Genomic DNA, 22140 nt, shown 5'->3' with positions numbered 1-22140 from the left:
CTTTAAACAGATGCCTGCGTTCCCAAAAAATATTAAAGGATTACTCAATATCAAATGTCAGGTAATACATATTAAAGTGCTACTAGTATTTAATTTTAAAAAAAAAGTGCTCTGGAGTGACGCTTGCTCTAATCTTTGAGATGATGCTCTCTGTCATGTCTTCAGTAGGGATGGGTATCGTTTAGGTTTTATCCGATACCAGTACCAAACCGGTACTTTTGAAACGGTGCCGGTGCTTAAACGGTGCCCGAACCGGTGCTTAAAGAATGGAGAACACACACTTTGTCCAAAAACCTCTCATGTTTAGCTGTTTTATTGCAAAAAGATAACAATGTTAGCCTTTTCTGCAGCTATGGGGCATATATGGTATCACTCTTGGCTGGAAGCAGAGTGCTTAAACAATGGAAAAAACCCCCCCCACAAACTTTGTCCAAAAACCTCTCATGTTTAGCTGTTTCCCTCTTTTTCTTTGGTCATTTTGGCCTTTGTGGCCAGGGTGAAGGGAGTATCTGCCATCAAACAAGAAGACAGCCGCATGTAACTACGACGGTGTTTGCTAGTTCACCTTACATGCATTAATGTAATAACGTGGTTAGTGTACTCAACGTAAATTACACACGAACAACATTAAGCGACTCACTCAGAGAAGAACAGCTGCTGCTGCCATCATCATCTGTCATCATTTCTGCTACACTGGCAGAGCTAGGGGCCAGGACTCTCCTCTTTGGGTTCATGTTGCTAACTCTGGGACCGATAACAGGCACCACACCTGCAGTAGATGTGCTCGGTGTGAGCTCTTGCAGCAAAATATGCTGCATTTCTCGGCTTAAAAAACCTCCCGCTATGCGTCGCCGGGTGTTTCATCAGATTCGAGGAGTTACCTCCTTTGCACAGTGTCACCTTAAATCACTTGTTGGAGGCTGCTGAGTTTGCATCTTTTGCTGTGAAGTACAGCCAGACTTCTGACCGCTTCGCTTTGGGCATTTTTAATCTGTAGCTCTGCTCTAAAAGAACGTACGTACCTGGGCCCGCCTACTACGCTTGCAAAGGTAAAATGATTGGCTAGAATTCAAAGTGTGTGACATCTCAGGGAAAAAAAAGCACCGAAATAAAGCACCGAAATGTGCGCTGTTTTTCGGTCTGGTCACTACCGTTTATATCAGAACCGATACCGGTACCCATCCCTAGTCTTCAGCCATTTGACAGGTGCAAGAGCCTCTGTACAGGACAAACTCATCTATACGCCTGTGCTTAATACTAGTAAAACAGAATAAGAAAAGACTGCTACTACTTACAAATTTGGTTGTCTATGATAGTTTCTCAGATAGTGTAGTGTTCAATGCCAATTACACTGTTTAACTGATTACATTTATGATTAATTACTGATATGGCCCAACTCACAGATTAACAACCTAACATTAGGTGGAAGAGGTTTACTATTCACAATAGACGATAATATTAATGTGAGAAAACGACCTAGGAGACAGTGTAGCTACTCCTGTTTAATGTTTTACTGTCTCATTTCACTCATTAGATAAAAAACCGTAACCCCTGAAAACTGACCCAATCAGAGTTGATGTCACAGCTCCAGGGTGCCGGCATATCAAATGCTCGTGCACTGCAGTGTTGCTGTCAAAGATGGAAAGCAGTCTGCATTTAACTTTGTTTTTTCTTTGCTTTTGTTTTCTGTGAAATGCTTTCAGATTTTTAACAATTCTTAGTTTCCATTTTCTGCCATTTCGCCGTTTGTGCAGCGTTCTTTTTCGTTAGCATTAAGTGTAGTCATGGCAGAGGACGTCGATGATACTGTCCCAATAGCTTCCTGTAGTATACTGCACTTACAAAAACTCTCTTACGATGTATTAGTATTAAGACGTGCTGACAATAAAATTATATGTCAAAAAACGTTTTATAGTCAACATCATTGATTATGTCAACGAATCGTTGCAGCACTAATGAACAGAAGAAACCTGCATCAGGGCTCTTTAAGCTTACACTGTAAAAAATAAAGAAATAAGAGGCTAATACTTACAAAGGAGTAAGAAAACTTTAAAATTGATCAAAATACAGTTAAACACCTCTCCTTCTTTGAAATGTAAACATTTTCCAAAGCTATCCAGTGATTTGGTGGGCTGCTTTTGGCCCACAGGCTGTATGTTTGACACCTCCGCTATGAACCTTTTCTTCAGGCAGTAAAGGGATTTTAGGAGCAGAGGGCAATATTCAGATACTTTTCATTCTTGAACTTAATGTCTTACCTTGTTTTCATTGTATGATAATCATGATTGGAAACGGCTAATGGGTAATATACATGTAATATGTTAAATGTTGCAAGGTATGGGCAACATTTTAAACTGTTTTAATGCAAGTACCTTTCAATCTTTCTCTGCAAGGCACAACCTATGAGTTACACTCTTGCTACTTGATGCAGAGTTACACACATCACTAACTAATGTTCTGTTTGTGCGTCTGGATGAAGAATGAAGCGGCGACCCCTGACTCTAGCTTCTGCTGGAGCCGATAACATGAAGATGGACTTCTCCCAGTCAGAGGTAAGAAACAATGTTGGAGTTTGTGTGACTGTGTTAGTTCTGCACTCGCAGGCCTTGCTATCTCAGAGACTTATCACAGCCTTTTTTCTTTTTCAGTGAAAGCACAAACACCCCATTGTAAAACCCATATGGTGTGTCATAAAAGCTAAGGCACTGTGTGTGTGTGCATGCATGTGCGAGCATGTGAGTGCGTGTGTATGTGTGTTTGTATATGTGACTTCCTGGTTACAACCGTTTAACAACATCTCAAGTCATAAAAGGGTCATCTCCCATCAACCCATATCTGACTTAACCCCTTTAATGGTCCACCATATACAAGCATAGGTGAGCCCACAAAGGGCAGGAAGTGAACATTCCTTACCAGATAAGGAAACCAGAACCTTATATGCAAGTGTGCCTGCAGTTGGAAACTAGCTAAAAAGCTTGCCCCAAATTCCTACATTTAAGGCTTAACAGAAAAATATCTAATCATGCAGTTCAAGACAAGGTTTACAAATTTAAAGCACAACAATGACAACTTTTAACAAAATCACTCTAACAGACTGTTGCTTTTTTGTGCATGGTTGTACATGCCATTTTATCTGCTGCATAGCACTAACATCTGAGTCTACTGCATGCAGTTCTGCCCTTTGTTTCTGTTAGATAAACATCTGTATACAGTTGTGTGCACACAATTTAAAAAAATAAAAAACAAACAGTCAAAACACTTATTTTTTGTTCATTAACAAACAATCATTTTTAATTGATCCTGTGTGGATTCCTGTTAATTATGGTATGTCTAAAAATTTGGGTACCCTATTATGGGAACGCTTAAGGGGAAAATGTTCTACTCCTGAACAATGATGTAAACAAGACTTTTTGTAAATTACCCCAAGACATTCAGGTGATGGCTTTTAGATTACCTTCACAGCCCCTTCCTGAAGGAGCCTTGAAAATCTGTAGATCATAAATATGCTGTGTGTGCAAGACGGCTACAAAATATATATTTTTTTCACTTGAAAAATGATCACAGCAGTTTAAATGTGTTTTTGCGTACAGGTGCAAAAGCTGATGGAGCAGGAGGTTCCCAGTGCAACTGAAACTAAACTCAAGGGATTAATAGAAAGTATTCAAAAGCTTGAACATGGAGTGAACTTTGAAAGGTCCATTGAAAAACTTGAGGTCTGTACTGCATATGTTTACATATCTGTCCAGTTTTTAATTAATGCCATCTCATGTGTGGACATATTCATCGCCGCCCATTGTTGTTTTCTTTTTTCCCAGTCTTCCTTCTTGTCTCTCTCCATGCTTCCCTGTTTTAATGTCACCAAGCTATCTTAAAATCAGTCTCTAGGTCTGTCATGTTCTCTTTTTTTTTTTTTTTTTTTTTTTTTGCATTTGTTCCTAAATTTTAGAGCAAGCGGTAAAACTTTTGGGCATCTATACTTAAGCTCTGCTTTCTTATATTGTTTCTTAGTTTATTTCTTGATTAGAGGGAATTGAGCTGAATTTGTGTGCGCACCTTTTTTTTGCAGGTCTAGAGAGTCTGCAACTCCAGTTACCTGGGGAAAATATTGTTTATTCCCCGATCACTGAGCAAGTATTTGTGGCAGGTTGCTTGCTGTTAATTGGTAAAAATGGTTGTAAAGAGTGTGCTGTGCCACAGAACCTTCTCTGGTCTCTACCAGATTGCCATGGTTGCCTGTAGTTTGAATGTGAGACGACGGCCTGTCTCCTAACACTTGCTAACTAAAAAATGAGCAGGAGTGAAACTTGAAGAAGCGTGAACACTGCCATTAAAGTAAAAGTTGTATTTTTGAATATCTCTGAAACCAATGCTTTTCAAAAAGTCTAACTTTTGAAGATGAGCTGTCTTAATTTCCTGTTGCTGTAGTACTCCTTACAGTTTCGGTACTGCTTAGCGAGTAGTTGGTGTGGACAAGAGATATTTTATTTTGTATTCTTATGGTGACAGTTTATGATCAGAACTATCATTGATCAATCATTCATCATTGTGGAATCTGTTGACAGAATAATCTCTGAATTATATCTATGTTAATCTGAGCAAATATTAATGTATGCATATGTAATGCATATTATCATCACTTTAATCAGTCTATTGTTGTTCTGTATCATTCTTTCACACACTTATTTAGAACGGGAGGTCGTCTCAGGACAGGCTCTCTGTTGGACACACAGTCTCACAAAACTGCACAACATATCACACACTTGTTTGTCTCTAAAGTAGCATCTGATGTCTATATAAGGAACACTTTTTGAGTGTGGGGAACTGTTATCATTTCCAGTAAGATCTAACTGTGTGACGTCATCAGGGTAATATAAGGATGGGGAGCGGTCTGCTCGAGGAAGATTGTTGTTGCAAGTTTCTTCCCACACTCTGCGCAAGTGTGTAAATAAAGATCACTATTTTTTGCCACCTACCTGGACTCAGTCTGCTTTCTTCTCTTACCCAAATCGAACAAGTTTCAACATTGGCGCTGTAAATAAGTCAGTGTCTTGCATCCAAACTAAGCCATCGAAGCAATCACGGAGGTTTTTGGTGCCGAACCATATACCTCTTTGCAATTAGTTTCACCTAGCAACAGCAAGTAACCTCCAACAATGTGATGCCAATTTTACTAACTGGTCTGCATGACTGAGGCTGGGGATTCCACCTTTTATTTTCTTTCTAATTTCATAGCAATCAGTGGTTTCCAGCCAGTCTCTAGGCCTGTGTGACTGGGGCCTAAGACGAAGTAGTGTTTAAATAAAAAAAGAAGAAACAAACAAAAAAATCCAAACAAACCCTAACACACTTTTTTTTTTTCCCCCACAGGCACGAGTTAAAATATTGTCTAAAAGAGCAGAAGCTGCTATTGACTATGTGACAAAGCTGCAAAAAAAGGTAACAAAGACAAAATGCACAGTACAATTAATCACTTTATTGCTTATAGTGTAATGATAAATGCCCAAGTAGTAATTTTATGGAATTTAATATTGAAACACTATTCATTGTGTACATGCAGTAATTTAAAAATCCTCACGCAACATGATCAGTTTTACCATTTTAACTTTCAGAATGCAGCGCCCACTCCGGTCAGGTATGTAGAACCAGCTCTAATATATTAATCTTTAAAAATGAAGACCCTGATGTGACTTTATGGTTGTGATTTATTTTATCAGTTTTGTTACAATTTCATTTAATCCGCAGAACAAATTCAGAAGAAAGAGACATGGAAGCTGTTTCACAGAGTAAGAACCTACCAAGCACATTAATATCACTGAGTATTTCTTGCTGAAATTAATATTTATTCAATGCCATTTTATTTCTCAATAGATGCAACCAAGAACGGAGGGCTCTTTCAGATGATGGTAAATATGCCATTGTTTATTTAGTCAGTTTTTTAAAAATAGTTTAAAATCACTTATTGATTTAAAATTTTGTTGGGGTCAGCAGCTTCTTGAAAGGTCTCAGGGTAAAATTTCACAGTGAAACATCTGCATTGGGGTTCATATTCAAAGCTTATTGGTTCTTTCTATCCAGGAAATCACAAGACAGACACTTAAGAAGATGCGTGCTGACAGTAAAGGTAAGTTTATTCACATGCAGGAGTTTTTATGTGTTAAGGTGTATAGTTTTGCATTTGTATGGATGGGCATGACCTGTGTAGTATATGTGCACATGAGAAAATTGAGATTTACTCATTTCTGTATGTATTCTGGTAATGCTACCAGTTATAAGCTTTTATTTTGAACCCCAAAAGAAGAAAGGGATATACTTCTATTTCACCAATGATAGAATAACCAGTCAAGTCTGTCTCAGGGAAATATTTAAATAGATTAATAAGTTGGGCACAAGTTGGGCAGCTAGCGTCTTTGTTATCATGGCGATGATGCAGATCCTTTAAGATGATTTTTACTAACAAGTTCTTAGATTATCATGTCCCATTTATAAAATGTCTTTACTTTGTAAAACAAGAGTATTTTGGTTTCATACATGTAAATATTTGTGTACCTCAAATCTAAAATGCGTATCTTATTTTGCTTGTGCTAACGTTCTTTCTCTGCAGATACAATAAGCTGTTATAATACCTTGAAATGAAATATGAATCAGCATATGAATAAACTACATCCCTTTTCCTGCTATTTCCCATCCCTTCTGTCACTTGTTATTTTACATAATCTACATAAGCTTTGATGGCTGCCATGGCAGATTTAAATGAGGAGCGGCGTCCTCCAACTCCTAACAGCCCATTGGAGTATGAGGTAGGAGCCTTTAAAAATAAGCAATATTACATAACTGCACGTACACTCATATGACCCTTTACTAGGTAAACCTTGTTAGTACTGGATTGGTCTCGCTTTGGCTTCATTCTTCATGACAAGGTGCTGGAAAGATTGCTCCGAGATTTTGGTCCATATTGACATGATGAGTCACACAGTTGCTGCAGATTAGTCAGTTGCACGTCTATCTCCAGTTCCACCACATCCCAAAGGTGCTCTACTGGATTGAGATTTGATGTTTAAGAAACTAGTTTGAGGTTGGTGACATGGTGAGTTATCTTGGTGAAGCCGCCATCGGAAGATTGTTATACTGGGGTTATAAAGGGATGAACAAAGAAAGAATAGTAAGAGAGGCTGTGTCATTTAAACAATGCTCACTGGGTGCTAAGTGGCCCAGTGTGTGTCCCACACTAGTACGTCACCACCAGCCCAAACTATTGATAGAAGGTAGGATCCATGGGTTCATGTTTTCACGTTGTTTACGTCAAATTTTGAACCTGCTGTCTGAATGTTGGAGCAGAAGCCACGATACAGAGCAAACAACATTTTTCCCACTTTTGTATTTTCCAGTATTGGTTTAACCTCACTTTCCTGTTCTTAGCTGATATGAGTGGCAGCCCCTGTGGTCTTTTGATGTTATAACCCATCTGCTATAAGGTTTAACTTGTTGTGCATTTAGAGATGCTCTTCTGCATACCTTTTGTTGGAAGAAGTGGTTATTGGCATCCCTTTTGCCAAGTTTGAACATCAGCAGTTTGTCTTGACCATGTCATGGAATAAGTTGCTGCTATGGGTTTGGCTGATTACTCAGTTGTCTAATGAAGTAGCCAGTGATTGTATATGCCAGTTATGAGAACTACAGAAGCACACAAAAGTAATGCTGGTTCCATAAGATAATAAATCACCTACCAGCTGAATCTTTGTCTGTTTTCTGTCTTGAGTTCATTTGTCCATCTTTGTTTTTGGTCTCTGAGTTGAGGAGTTGATGCAGTTTGAGAATCCAAAGGGTCAAAGAGTGAAAGTAGACGGTATCTTTCGTGACAAGACGAGAGACACTGATAGAGACGCAGAGCATGTAATTCAAGTAGACTGCATGTTGGCATCTTTGTCAGCATATATCTCTTTCCCTCCCAACTGGTGATAGCAGATACCCGCCTCCTCCCTTATCCTGAATCTGTTGGAGGTCTTTTTTTTCTAAAGAGAGCTCTTCAGTCAGATAGTTGGGGTTTTATCTTTCTGACCTTTGAGAGGTGTTTAATATATACGGTATTTTCGGCACTATAAGGCGCACTTAAAATCCTATAATTTTCTCAAACATCGACAGTATGCCTATTTATGAATTCCCGGTTATGCTTAATTGACCTCGAACAGATTTTATGTGGTACACAGCGCTCAAAAATTGGTCAAAAAATGTTTCAGTATAACTTTGGTAAGCTGCACCACTTGATGGATTGTCGGAGCAGTACGTCTACCGTAGTAATCTGGGTGCAAACTCCGCTTCAGGTCCCAAACTCTCATTTCTCGTTTCTTAGCCTATTGGTTCTTGCCCTAATATACATATTAACAGTTATGAAATAGTCAGCTGTGTACCAACCTGACTTCTGCACAACCCCATTAAGAAGGCAAGAAATTCCACAAATGAACCCTGACACACCTGTGAAGTGAAAACCATTTTAGGTGACTACATCAGGAAGCTCATTGAGAGAAGGCCAAGGGTTTGCAGCGCTGACAACAAATCAAAGGAATCTAAAATATAAAACTTATTATTTATCCATTTTTCTTTGCTAAATAATTCCAGATATCTTGCTATATATATTTTAATGTCTTTAGTCTGTATCTACAATGTAGGAAGTAGTAAAAAAAAAAGCTGTACAATGAGAAGGTGTGTCCAAACTTTTGACTGGTAGTGTATAACAATAATAATACTGATGATGATGATGATGATGATGATAACGATACATAAATTAAATTTTGCATAATTTTAATTTGAGGTCAATATTAATACTTTATATTTTAAATCACTTTGATTTTTGTAACATGTTATATAAATAAGCTTTACTTACTCGTTATTATTAATTATTATTATTATTGTCGTAATAATTTGACCTCTAATTTAGTGGCTTTCTTTCTGCCCAGGAAACCACGAGAAGAGGAGTAAAGAGGACGCATGAAGGTAATGAAGAAAAGTCAACCATTTTTAATTTTTATAACAAAAATCCCCCTTTTCCTACTTCCTCCTGTTTCTTCCCTTCTCCTCCTTCTCATTTTAAATAATCTGTATTAAATTATGACAGCTGCCACGACTGATTCAAATGAGGAGAGGCTGCCTCCAGTTCTGACTCCTCAACGGCCTTTTCAGCTTAAGGTGGGATGCTTTACTATGCGCTCTCTTTTATTTTATTTATTTTGCCACAAATGAATGTGTGGAGGCTATTTGAGCAAGCAAAAAATAGTTCTTTTAAATGTCTTTTCATTTTTTTTTTATCATTACTGACATCTTCCATTTTGGCATGTGTAAAACCAGCATGAGTACACAGCTAAGCAAGAAAAAGAAAACAGTGAAGAAGAGTTTGAAGAGCCCAAGCGTCAAAAGGTGAAAACAGAATGTGTCTCTTCTGTCGCCACGAGGAGTCCCAGTCACACTGACTCAGAGCAGGTAATACACCCATGCTGAAAATACATTTGGTTCACTCCACTCTTTGAGGTACATCACACCCACTCACTTAAGTTTCCTTCCTTCCTCAGAACGGACTCTCGTTACCTCCTCTTCCTTCTAGACCCTTCCCCTCCGTCCTGAACATGGAAGCGGCCTCGTATAGCATCCCTCAGAAACTTGAAGTAAATCTGGCCCTCATCAGAAACCCCAGCGGCCTCTCTATCCTCTGGAAAGTGGTGGAGGAAGACCCATCTGCTCCACCCATGGACAGTTACACGTAAGAAGCAGTGTTGAACTCATCACTGTGTGTCGAGTGTGTAGTTTCTCAGCCCTACGACCAATATGAAAAACGAAAGGTCCTCATGAGGATCTCACTGTGACGCTGCTGCCAGTTTTTGTAACCACCTGATTAGGGCTGCTCGATTATGGCAAAAATGATAATCACGATTATTTTCACTGAAATTGAGATCTCGATTATTTGATGATATTTATTTAACAATAAGAATGTATTGAATAATGACTTCAAAGATTGTCAAAAAATAGTGTGCAAATACTGATAACAGTGCAAATTTTTGTAATATAAAAAATAAATGAAAAATGTAAACATCTGTGTTTAGTGAACTTTGCAGTGTTGCTCTGTGGTGCAGCTTCGACACTGTAGCAAAGTTTACACACTGCGTCTACTTGATCCACGTCTGACTCCGCGAACCCATAATGTTTCCACACCACTGAAGTTTTTTTACCTCTCTTTTCAGCCAACGGCAGTCACTCTCCTCTCCAAATAACTTCTGCTTAGCTTTCCGAGCTTCCCTCGGGTCCTCTTAATTGCTGTGACACGTGTTCAAAATGCAGAGAGGTGCGCTCGACTTGCCACACGGAGCAGCGCGAGAGTAAAGCACGAGGGAGGGGCTAATAATCGGCTCAGTCATTTTTAATGATCGTTGAAAGCCCAGATCGTAATCGTGATTAAAATTCGATTAATTGAGGAGCCCTACACCTGATGGAAGCAGTCAGTCAGTTCTTAGGCTTTACTAGTAATCTTGACTTTAAGTTACTCACTGATGATATTGTTTTTTTTTCTGTTCTTTGTCCCTGTTGTAGGATCTTCCTAACTATGGAAAAGGTTAAGGGCAGTGGCGCTTTCCCAGACTGGAGTATCCTCGGTGAGGTGAAGGCCTTGAATTTGCCCATGTGTGTGCTGGTCAGAAAGTATAAGCCTGGCCACAGGGTGTGTGCGGCTGTGGTGGGCAAAGATGTATTTGGCCGGTATGGACCTTATAGTGCAGTCGCTACTTCAGTCATACCCGAGTAGTCGGGAAGAGGGCATGGAGCCGCCTATTTAAATTTCCAGGTACTCACTCTTGAGTTTGTGCTGGACAGCATGGACAGTCCTTGTGCTGATGTTGTTTCGGGGCCAGTGTTTTGCTCACATAGTTTTTAAGTACCATAAACCTTAATGGTCACATAAAGCTAAAGAAGCTGCACTTTGTAACTTGTGCCTTTCATCAATATTTTCGGTTCAGATGGAAAACGGTGAACTTTTATGTTCTTCTTTCTTTGTCTGCCTTCAGATTGTTAAGGACAGTGTTGCATATCACTAAGGTCACTATGATTCAATTGTTGCATTATTATTATTGTTATTGTTGTTAATAAAATGTTATTGTGCTCTTTGTGGGGTTTTATTCTTTATGACTAATACTTCGGTTTCTTTCATGAATACTTTGGATTTAGATTACTCTAAAGCTGCACACATCACAAGGAAGGTGTGTTCAAGAAGTGAGTTTCAGGAAAACTTTCAGTAAATGCAAATATACACAGGTTTGTGTGAAGTGATTTCTGTGATGGCAGACTAAGCGTGAAGGGATTCAATGTTTCTTTCCCGATTTTAAAAACATCAAACAAACAAACAAACCAAAAAACGTAAGGCTCTTTTTCTTTTTGCCCAACCAAAAACTTACAGTATCAACAAAATGAGACCTCTGCATGAGTGTGAAGCTTGGACAATTGAATTTTTCCTCTAGTTCTGCTACAGCAAAAGCAAACTCAAGGGATGTTGGTTACCAAGGTTTTCAAATATTTGTGTAGTCTCTCTCTCTTCCGTGTTGCATTTGCAGACTGTCCCCGAATACCCACACTTGAGGGACAAAAGCACTGGGACACCTTTAGGAGCTGCTCGGCCATGGATGCTCCAGGTGGATGGTTTTTGTGCTGATTTTAATGCCAGAGGAGCTTTGGCGCTTTGCAGTTACCAAGTCAGCAGATCGTCTGTGTCTTTTACACATTATGTGTCTCAACACTTGGGAATCCTGCTCTGTAACTTTATGTAGTCTGTGCTTGCTATCCAAGTTGCTGTGGTTCCTAAATGCTTCCGCTGCTTACAGTTAATTGTGGAATATCTAGGAGGGAAGAAATATTACAAACTGAGTTGTCTGTGAAAAGTTCAGTGACTGTTTCAGAACAACCTATTCTTTCACAAACGTTTGTTAGAGTAGTAAGAGGAATTATGTGCCTTGAGATGTCTGCCCCTTGAAACTGTGCAGAATGTTTAAATCATCTATGGTTATGCTTAAGATCTGTGTGCAGCACTCATGTTAAAGCATTGTTTAAAGTAATGGAAACATTATTCATTTCTCCCAGGTTTCAGGATTAGAGAGTTACACTCCATTTAAAAGTAATCACACCACAGCACATGTTATGCAGTTATTTACCCGCCCACTACAAACTGCTTCTCTTTAACAAAAAGCTAAGTCATAATAAACGTTTATTGCAGTCTATAAAGTAGTCTGCCTTGGATAACATTTGGTTTTATTGCAAAACTGACTAAGATTCTTTTTGAACAGCTGAAAATGAGAGACTACACTTATACAAAGTAAGTATTTGGCACTTTGCATTAGGAAGTTGCAAAAACTTTGTGAATGAGTTTGTTTTTTTTGTATATGTACAGAAGATTTGCAAGAGGTACAGCTACACTGATATTGTGCAAACCTTAGATAAGCAGCTGCGAAAATGGTTTAAATGCTTTTATTTAGCTGCACATTTCCTCTCTGTGTACAAAAGTTAAGAGTTTTGATAAAATTTATCTAAAAAAAGAGCAGGCGCTAGTCTGTCCTGAATACTTTCACTTTACCATAACAAGTTACTAATTAACAGTCTAACCTCCTAAAAAGAACAGCCTTGGTGTTATTCTTGTCATGTCTGTACAAAGTTAAGCATTTTGAAATATATCAGTTGATTAATAAAAAATCATTTTCAGAGCATCTGTAGTGTAATGGTGTAATAGCATAAAGCACTAACCATCAAAAAGTGTTTTCAGTACTTTTTTGTTGTTGTTGCAGTATTCACAAACAGTGAGAGAGAGAGAGAGAGAGAGAGAGAGAGAATTCAATTTCCGCCCATCCTGCCAACGGTTCACTTCCTGTCTTGCTATCGTTTAGATCCAGCAACATACATCTTTGTTTTACTGCAGCAGCTACTGGAAATCAGACACAAAGGTAAGAAAAAATAAACATATTTTGAACAGCGAGTAGTTCGGTCAGATATTTTACATAGTGACGATTAAGAATATAGCAAAATAAATATCTATGATAAATTCTGCATTAGGTGAAAAGGGAAAAGAAAGTCTGGCTGTTCTCAAGACAGTAGCAATACAACAGAACTTCTATGTAATAATACTCATATTTAGATGCAAATGACAGAGTCACTGAGCTGACTGTGAAGAAATAACATCATGGGGAGCCTATGGTCTGCACATTGCTGTGCAAAAACGAAAGAAAACAGTTGTGAGCAAGACAACATTTCCACTGCTGAGAAGAGTGAAGAAAGTTCACTCCTTCCTGTTGGACAGCAGAGGGGGGGAAACACAGTGAAGGAAAGAAGGGAGGAGCCTGCATGCACACATGCACAAGAAACTTCTGGGGAAAATGACTGCAGTGAGAACAGCAATGATACTGTTGAACTCAGTGCCCTCAGGTGAGACCTTTATTATCTTCTTATAAGTAAATATACAATCAGTATTTCTAAGGTAAAAGATGAAATAAATCATTAGCGTAGATTTATAAACCATGTATCGCTAAAGCAGTTTTGCCTTTTTCTAGTCCTTGTCTGTCTGCTTCAGCAGTAACAGAAATGAAAGGTAAGTTAATAATTATAATTTTATGATTAACTCTGATCATAAAATGCACATGCTTTCATTCTTTGTCTTCTAAAGTCCTAAACAACATGTCTTACATTTTTTTTTAACCTTTTCATAGATGCAGCCTTGGTGGACAAGAACCGCACTAAGCTCATTCAAAGCGTCACTTTGGTGATGGCTATAGCTGATGAATTGAGACAGCGGGGTATGATCCATCCGGAGATATACAACAAAATCAAAGCTGCCGGGACTAGCCAGGATCAGATGAGGGAGCTCTACAATTCACTGACTACTAGAGAAGTCAAATTTGCCTTCTACAAAATCCTCAAAGAAATTGAGCCACAGACGTGTGAAAGTATGTTTCAGTTGTTTGGTAACTATGTTTACAGTGCATAGGGAAAGCATTTACAGCATTTGACATTTTGTCATGTTACAGTCTTAATCCAAAATGGATTAAAGTCAATTTTCACCTTAAAAAACAATAATTTTTTTTCCAAATTTCTAATACATTCATGTGAATGTGAACCAAACAGTTTTCACTTTATGTATCCTTCTCTGTGTAGAATTTATTTTAAAGTAAAAAAAATGTATCTATTTTGGAATAGGACGAAATGTGGAACACGAGAACTGCTGTGAATACTTTTCGGGTGCACTGTACAATTATTAAATACAATTAATATAATGTTACAAATTTGCGTAAACTGCAAATAAACACAAAATGCAATGGTTTTTAAATCTCATATCCACATTTTATTTAGACAATAGAAGACAATAGAAAACACATGCTTTATTTTGAAATTGGTGGTTTTCCTCTTTACCTACAGCAGAAGATGTCATCAAGGAGGTCATCAAAAAGAACAAAGAATATCTGAGGCAGAAGTGTCAATGGGAGTTGGAAGGCACTGGGAAGTCTCGTAAGGATGAAAAATCATTGGATAAAATTTACACAGAGCTTCACATTATACAAGGAGAGAGTGAACATGTCAATAAACAACATGAGATCTGGGAGATTGAAGATAAAGCGAGAAATCAAACTGTTGAGTGTACAAAAATCAACTCTAATGACATCTTTAAACATGAGAAAGATGACAAAGAAGTGAAAGCAATTAGGACTGTGATGACAAAGGGGGTCGCTGGCATTGGAAAAACTGTCTCTGTGAAGAAGTTCATCCTTGACTGGGCAGATGGAAAAGCCAATCAGGACTTGGACTTCATCCTTATGTTTCCATTCAGGGAGCTAAATTTGGTCCAAGATGATCAGATTAGCTTTGAGAACCTTGTGAAAACATTCCATCCAGAACTTAAAACCATAGCAGTTGCGAAAGCTTTGGCTGATCGTGAAGTTTTGTTCATCTTTGATGGTCTCGATGAAAGTCAACTTCAGCTGAAATTCAAAACGACCACAATACTGGATGATGCTACAAAGGTGTCCTCAGTGGACACTCTGGTGACCAACCTTATCAGGAAACATCTTCTTCCCTCTGCACTTGTTTGGATTACCTCAAGACCAGGAGCAGTTCAACGCATCCCTAGTAAGTATGTCGACCAGTGGACCGAGGTCAGAGGATTTGATGATCCACAAAAAATAGAGTACTTCAGAAAGAGAGTTGAGGACAAAGCAGTCGCTGAAAAAATAATTGAACACATAACAATGTCACGGAGCCTGTATATTATGTGTCACATACCTATCTTCTGTTGGATTGCTGTAGATGTTTTTGAGTATTTGATGCGTAAAATGGGAAACACCAAAGATGAAAACCAAAAAATACCCACAACTCTTACTGGGATGTACACACACTTCCTTCTTATTCAGATGATGATAGCTAATGAAAAATATGGCAACCAGGAAGACCAGGAAAAGCCTGATACAGCAGAGCTTTTTAAGTCAAATGAAGAGTTCATTTTGAAATTAGGCAGGCTGGCTTTTGAGCAACTAGAAAAAGGCCGGATCATATTCACTGCTGAAGATCTGAAGAAGTATGACATAGATATAACGAAAGCTGGAGTTTACTGCGGGTTGTGTACAGCAATATTCAAAGAAGAGAGTGTGTTCCTAACAAAGAAACTTTACTGCTTTGTGCATCTCACAGTTCAAGAGTATTTTGCTGCTCTCTTTGTATATCACAGTTTTGTAAATAAGAAAATTGATTCTGAAAGTCTCAAGGATTTCATGCTAAAAGGGTCTGATGAAGAGCTCAAGACTATCTTGGAAAGTGATCCAGTGGATCTACCTTTGAATGAACTGATTGAAATTACAATAGCTAATTCGGCTCTTAGAACGACCGGAGAACTGGACATGTTCCTCAGGTTCCTTATTGGCTTGTCTCTACAATCAACACAAGACCTGCTTCAAGGTCTGATTCAACAGACTGAAGAACACTCAACGAATATTGAGCAAATTCGGTCAAGTCTTTTAGATATAGATTTATTGGATTGCTCAGCTGAAAGATGTCTAAACCTTGTCCACTGCCTGACTGAGTTGAAAGACAATTCCCTACATGATTCAGTACGAAAGTATCTGAAACCAAATTGTTTTCCTGAATCACCGCTCTCTCCTGTTGAGTGTTCAGCTCTGGCTGACTTGATTCTGATGTCAAACACACCTCTGGATGAATTCAATCTCAAGAAATACAGACCATCAGGAAAAGGTATCTTTAGACTTCTTCCAGCTGTGAGGAACTGCAGGAAAGCAAGGTGAGTTGGTTCTTTATACAAGAATGTTATTAAGTTCAGCAACTTGAGAGCACTGCAATATTTGGGCAGTGCTTTGTTCCTCCTCTTGTGCTCCTATGAACAGTCAACTTGATAAGCAAGCTTATCAGTAAGCTTTAATGTAAGGTACTAAGTAAAGTCCTAACAACTATAATACAATAAAGCAGTAAATTTAAAATAAATATAATAAAATAAATGAAAGGAGACTGAAGAAGAATTATAATGTTTCGATGTAAGGGTAAATTCTTCTCCTGAAATTGCTGCTGTATGGTTCTGAGGACTGAGACTCAGGTGGAGCGCAGGATTTATTCAGAAGAGATATGTTTTGTTAAAATCCATTTTATTACACGAACCTGAAGTCTGTGAGTAACAACAGACTTTTACAAGAACACATGTGTTACAACAACAGATATGTGTTAATGAAGATGCAGCTACTGTTCCATATGTGTAAATGTGCCTGTGTACAACCATAAGTACTTGAAGTCAATATTGCACACTATAACATTAAACACATTAGTCTAGCACACTAACACAGCCCCATCAAGAGCTGCTTTTTGACAGACCTGTGGTATCATTAACAACATCAATGTGTTATAAAGAAACATGGAAACCACTGTGTGTACGCACTGCTGAGAAAAGACACGCAGAAATGGGTACCTTGTACATGTCTTGTGACATGAATCTCTCCTTCCTTTCCTCTTATCCTCCATATTGAGTTTGGCTTTGTTTCAATAAAACACCAGTACTATTGTACTGTAGGAATATGTGGGCACGGGCTCTAAGCACTCGGATAAAGAGTTACAGAACACATCCTGAGTTTTAGCACTGTGCTCACAGCTTTGAGCCATCCAGTTACGCAATTGTACTGATAACATTTCACCCTCTCATTCCAAAAAACACAAGACACACATTTCATCTTAAATCCAGCACAATTTACAGGAAATTGCTCACCTCAAATCTCAGTAATTCACCTTCGTAGGAGTTAAAATCTTCACTTCGAGAAATAATAGTGAAGCAGAAGAGTTGCACTCATTGGTGCATGCTAACTTTCTTGATGCATCTTCTTACATTTACAAACTTTAGCTTGTCTGTCTAAAAATGACTGCAGTTGGTCAAAGTCAGACTGTGATTGTTTGGAAACACATTGCTGGGAGGTTGAATTTACTGGATAACAAGTTGGTTGCTCCAGCTACTTGTAATAGTTTGCAAACCCCAAAGAATTCAGTGCAGTCGCTCAGTAACAATTGAGTTTTTCCATCGCAAGATTACCATCCCATTTTACTATAGAGTGTTTGAGGCTTCAGAGCAGCAATGTTTTGCAACACTAGCTAGCAAAGGAATGAAGCTTGCTAATGTAAACAAATGACTGACTCCCACCACAGTACAGACTCCAGTATAAGCTCCACAAGTACAGAAGCCCTATTAGTGTGAGCCACTGGCTCCAGCTGACGTAATACCTGATGCTAGAGCTCTGGGAGCTGAAGAAAAACTAGTACAAGGCATGAGCAGACCAAGTTAAAGTACTGACCTACCAATCAGAGCTATATGAGGACATGAAAGAAAGAAATACAGCCTGTAGGACTAAACCTAATGTACCTCTCAAGTGTGACATATCTGCCAGACCAGACCTTTGAATCCATGCACTCTGCCTGTTAACTGATTAATCTCACACTGTGACATTAAACACCTAAGAAAAGAAAAAAAGAATGAAAAAACCCAACCTATTCAGGTCATGCTGTGAAGTGTTATGGGTGCTATTACTCCTATTGCAGTGATTTCAGTCAAGTAAATCATTTGCATGCTTCTAAAACGTTATCAGATACTGAAGAACCATCTTTTTTTCCATCTCTTCAGAATTTCAGGCTTGGATCTTTCTGTTTGGGAATATAAAACTATCGTTTCAGCTCTTCGTATGCCACGTTCTGTGCTGACTGAACTGCACCTGGTCAATAATACATTTTACAGCAGAGATGACGAAGGTGCAGAGATATTGATTGATGGACTGGGGAATTGCCAGTGTAAACTGAAAACTCTTAGGTTAGTAAGAGTATTATTTTTCGTTATGTTTTGTTATCATTTATTTGAATGAAAGTGATTTCATAATAATTTTGTGATTTTTTTTTGCAGGCATTGCATATAGGGATGGGAATAGATAAGAATTAAGAAGTTCCAATTTCATTATCGACATCACTTACCGATTAAATTTTTTATCGATTCTCTTATCTATTCTGTGCAACTGGAACTGATAAGCAGTAGTGATGTGTCTGTCGCGAAAGAAACGGCTCTTTGAAGTGAACGTCGCGGGCCGTGGTTTTTGTTTTCTCTCTCTCACCCTCTCTCTCGCACTTTTTTTTGCTTCACTCTGCACGCCAGCCTTGTGCTTGCGCTGAGCAGAGGGGGGAGGGGCGGTAGTTACACTCACAGTAGCACATGAACAGTAGTGATGGGATTTCCGGCTCTTTTTAGAGAACCGGCTCTTTCGGCTCGGCTCACTAAAAAGAGCCGGCTCTTTCGGCTCTGAACTGGCTCTTCAGGTTGTTTTGTTGCTTTAATTAATTTATTATTAATATTTATTAATTTATTATTAATTATTAATTAATATTTATATATAAATATATGCGCTGGCCCCTAGAGACAAAACACGTACAAACTACAAAAAGCACGTACAAATTCCAAAACACATTTCTAGTGTTAACTGAGATACCTAGATCACTTGAATTACACAATTGAAAGCATATGTGTATGGTTTGTGTATTAATACACAAGCACGCATATATATTCAAATAATTTAAAAAAATGTTCATTTACCTGTTACTACCACACACCAAATCCAGTCGTTGGTACTTCCTGGCTTGTGTAGCCACTAGGCAACAAAACCTCAACACTGCGCCTAGCATCCTGGAGCACTTCTGGGGTTTTGTACGTGCTTCGGAGTTTGTACGTTTTTTGGAGTTTTTACGTGTTTTGGAGTTTTTTACGTGTTTTGGAGTTTTTATGTGTTTTGGAGTTTGTATGTGCTTCGGAGTTTGCACGTGTTTTGGAGTTCGTGTGTGCTTTGTCTCTAGGGGCCACGGTAAATATACTTTTATTTATTCACTCCACATAAAATGTAATAAATAAATCATATAATACAAAAACCAACTATTCACATTTCAACTTTTAACTATTTAAATTTTCAGCTTTTTCCTTTTTAAATAAATTTAAAGTGAAGCAACAAAAAGGACCACAGCACAATTAAATATAAATTAAAATATGAAAACAAAAAGAAGATGCACATCTCTGTCATTTCGGCCTGCGTGAATAAACTTTCTGAATCCTTTATCATCTGCAACTGAAAATAGTTGTGGATGATCACTATACCTTTCTAATGGGATGTTGTTCTCCCTGGCTCTCTTTCTCTGTCTCTCCCTCCTGCTCTGTTCCTGTGCTACTGCGAGTGTAACTACCGCCCCTCCCCCCTCTTCCCAGCGCAAAGCACAAGGCTTGTGTGTGGAGCCTTGTGCTTAATGTACAAATGTACAAAAGTAATAATGTAAAGAAGAGTGGGCCAAAATTCCTCCACAATGATTTGATGAACTCATTACTTAACATTACAAAACAATTACTTTGAATTATTGCTGTTTAATGTAGTTCTAAAAGCTATTGAGTATTTTGTTTTTATAGAACTGTGTGAAAACTTTTTTCCCATGACTGTGTTCATCAGTCACTTTTCACCTATTATCCTTTATATTTGCAGTCTTTCTGGTCACGGGCTTTCAGAAACACAGAGTGAAAATCTAGCTTCAGCCATCAAATCAATCATCTCAAATTTAAAAGAACTGGAGTTGAGTGACAACATACTGAGAGACTCATTACTCTCTGTGCTCTCCACCGGACTGGGCTGCACTAACCTGGAGAACCTCAGGTCAGTGTTAGATGTTATTTAGATGTTATTCCTTATCTGGGACTTAGCATTATAGCCTGAGATGACACGGCTTTGATCAGAAGTTATTTATACCATTACTGGCTTTAAGTCCTGCTTGGATGTCTAGGCAATAACCTTTCATGACTGTGTGTGGGTAAGCCCACTAACAACAACAAAAAAGTGCCCTTTCCATGTTTGGTCAATACAAAGAATGCATATGATTTTGCACTGGCAAAACTGATGCAGGACTCACTGAATAACCATTGTTTTACACTATATTCTTTTGTGCGGTGGTTTTTGCATCAAAGATTTCATGAATGAGTAATGAGCCTATCCTATTACAGCCAAATGACAACCTGAAATGATTTAAAGAGTGGAAAACAAGAAACCTTTGACCTTTGTTTGGCTTCATATCTAATCAGCCAATCACCCGGCAACTTAGTGCATTTAGACATGTAGATATGGTGGAACTAATCTACACAAAGCTGATTTTAGTGACTTTGAAGAACCACAGGTGACTCTACTACTACTACTATTTTGGCCATGAATTTTCTGCGGGTTTTACCGCTGGAATAGACATCCAGGGGAAAAAATTGGTGGTCCTCCAGACGTGCCAACTAGAATTGCTTACTGAGCACATCGGGTTTGTAGCTGAAAAGTCAATGTTTCATCCATAGGATTAATGTTAGCTAGCTCTACTTGCTCCATATTGTCTAGGTCCAAAAACAACATGAATGATAAGGAGAGCAAAGGGGATGCTCCCACTTTGCGAGGAAACAATTTGCCATATACACTTTGGGAGAGGTTGAGCCTTTCATGCATGCCCAGATTTCATTGTTCTTCTTTGTAGTGTTTACATCAGCTTGGTCCTGTAAGAACACACTCATGTATTGTACTGAGTGAGCTGACCAAAAAGAAACCACAACTTATTTTAACTTGTGTAACTGTATTCATCATCCTGTGACATCCTGCTACAACACTTTAACACAGAGTGGACTTAAAAAGAAATACTACGGTTGTTACTTGTTGGCTTTGTGGCTAATGGCAAGTACATAGGAGCAGCCAGACTTCTGTGTCAAAAAGTCTGCCTTGACTGTAATTAACTGAATGAATCACTTGTTAGAGCATGCAGTCTATGATGTAAAACAACACAGGACTTGTAGAGATGTGGGTCAATCAACAGTTACACAGCACAGATGACCTTATTATGTTACTGGCAGGGACAATGAATTATAACAGGCATTTTGGGCTGTACATGGGCTTTTTTTAAACCATATTAACAGTTGAGTCAAATTCTTCTCTACAGTGTAAAATTGTCTTGAATAGACTACCCATTTCTTCCAAGACTTTTTTCTGCTTCAACTAATCGCCTTCATCGGTCTCATTGCATAAGAGTAACAGCCAATTTTTGTAAAAGTGGGTGACTTACTGTATCTATGGATATGCAGGGAGCGTGTGAGAGGAACAACGTTCGCACTGTTGCACCAGTTGTTGTTCACCATTAAACACACGCCGCCTCCCCTTGACTTCCCCGAGTCCCGTGTCCTGTCCATGCGGTGAACCGAGAAGAACTCGGCCGGCTGGATGGCGTGGTCCGGCACCGCTGGGTTCAGCCATGTCTCGGTGAAGCAGAGGAGATTGCAGTCCCGAATGTCTCTCTGGAACTTTATCCTGGCCCTGAGGTCATCAAGCTTGTTCTCCAGTGACTGGACGTTGGCGAGCAGGATGCTAGGCAGAGGTGTGCGGTGTGCACGAGCTCTCAGCCTGTTCCTGACGCCGGCTCGCTTCCCTCTAGGCCGCCGCCGCTTCCCTTTGTTCTCCCTCAAGATCTCACTCGGCCAGCTCGGATCCGGAGTTAAAAACTTCGAATTGTGAGTACATTGTATACCAATAGAAACAAGAGTGTCACTGTCATACCTAA

The 22140-nt window shown here is 38.8% G+C and overlaps 2 protein-coding genes across 9 annotated transcripts; both read left to right on the top strand.

The window, feature by feature from the left end:
- Positions 1 to 2479: 2479 nt before the first annotated feature.
- On the top strand, positions 2480 to 11136 carry atf7ip2 (activating transcription factor 7 interacting protein 2; the record flags this gene model as incomplete). Its single annotated transcript, XM_005943617.3, is given in 13 exon segments — positions 2480 to 2552; positions 3591 to 3713; positions 5368 to 5436; positions 5610 to 5632; positions 5743 to 5783; positions 5869 to 5903; positions 6076 to 6121; positions 6724 to 6797; positions 8952 to 8988; positions 9110 to 9180; positions 9340 to 9471; positions 9561 to 9748; positions 10573 to 11136. Coding segments are annotated over 13 exon segments (1122 nt in total). The 3' UTR covers positions 10784 to 11136.
- A 1727-nt stretch (positions 11137 to 12863) lies between these two features.
- Positions 12864 to 21657, top strand: LOC102292641 (NLR family CARD domain-containing protein 3). 8 transcript variants are annotated; one of them, XM_005943619.3, is made up of 7 exons: positions 12864 to 12962; positions 13154 to 13440; positions 13566 to 13603; positions 13722 to 13958; positions 14428 to 16297; positions 18170 to 18352; positions 20052 to 21657. In XM_005943619.3, the coding sequence occupies exons 2-7, from the start codon at positions 13199 to 13201 to the stop codon at positions 20239 to 20241; spliced, it is 2760 nt and encodes a 919-aa protein (XP_005943681.3). In that variant the 5' UTR covers positions 12864 to 12962; positions 13154 to 13198; the 3' UTR covers positions 20242 to 21657. The 8 variants fall into 8 exon arrangements, with proteins under 8 accessions (XP_005943681.3, XP_042085022.1, XP_042085023.1 ...); XM_042229085.1 differs by having other exon boundaries at positions 12883 to 12962; positions 13167 to 13440; XM_042229084.1 differs by having other exon boundaries at positions 12900 to 12962; positions 13072 to 13440.
- The last annotated feature ends 483 nt before the right edge of the window (positions 21658 to 22140 follow it).

This window comes from Haplochromis burtoni, unplaced genomic scaffold, assembly GCF_018398535.1.
Source record: "Haplochromis burtoni strain Fernald_Lab_line unplaced genomic scaffold, NCSU_Asbu1 Contig_379, whole genome shotgun sequence".
Classification (NCBI taxonomy): domain Eukaryota; kingdom Metazoa; phylum Chordata; class Actinopteri; order Cichliformes; family Cichlidae; genus Haplochromis; species Haplochromis burtoni.
This window is presented reverse-complemented; position numbering and strand designations above follow the sequence as displayed.

What these genes read in the sequence shown, in the direction of transcription:
- LOC102292641 (XM_005943619.3), top strand. Translation starts at nt 13,199, where the DNA reads ATGGGGAGCCTATGGTCTGCACATTGCTGTGCAAAAACGAAAGAAAAC. An exon ending in GTTGAACTCAGTGCCCTCAG is followed by an intron (nt 13,441 to 13,565) that starts GTGAGACCTTTA and finishes GCCTTTTTCTAG; the next exon opens with TCCTTGTCTGTCTGCTTCAG. An exon ending in AGCAGTAACAGAAATGAAAG is followed by an intron (nt 13,604 to 13,721) that starts GTAAGTTAATAA and finishes ACCTTTTCATAG; the next exon opens with ATGCAGCCTTGGTGGACAAG.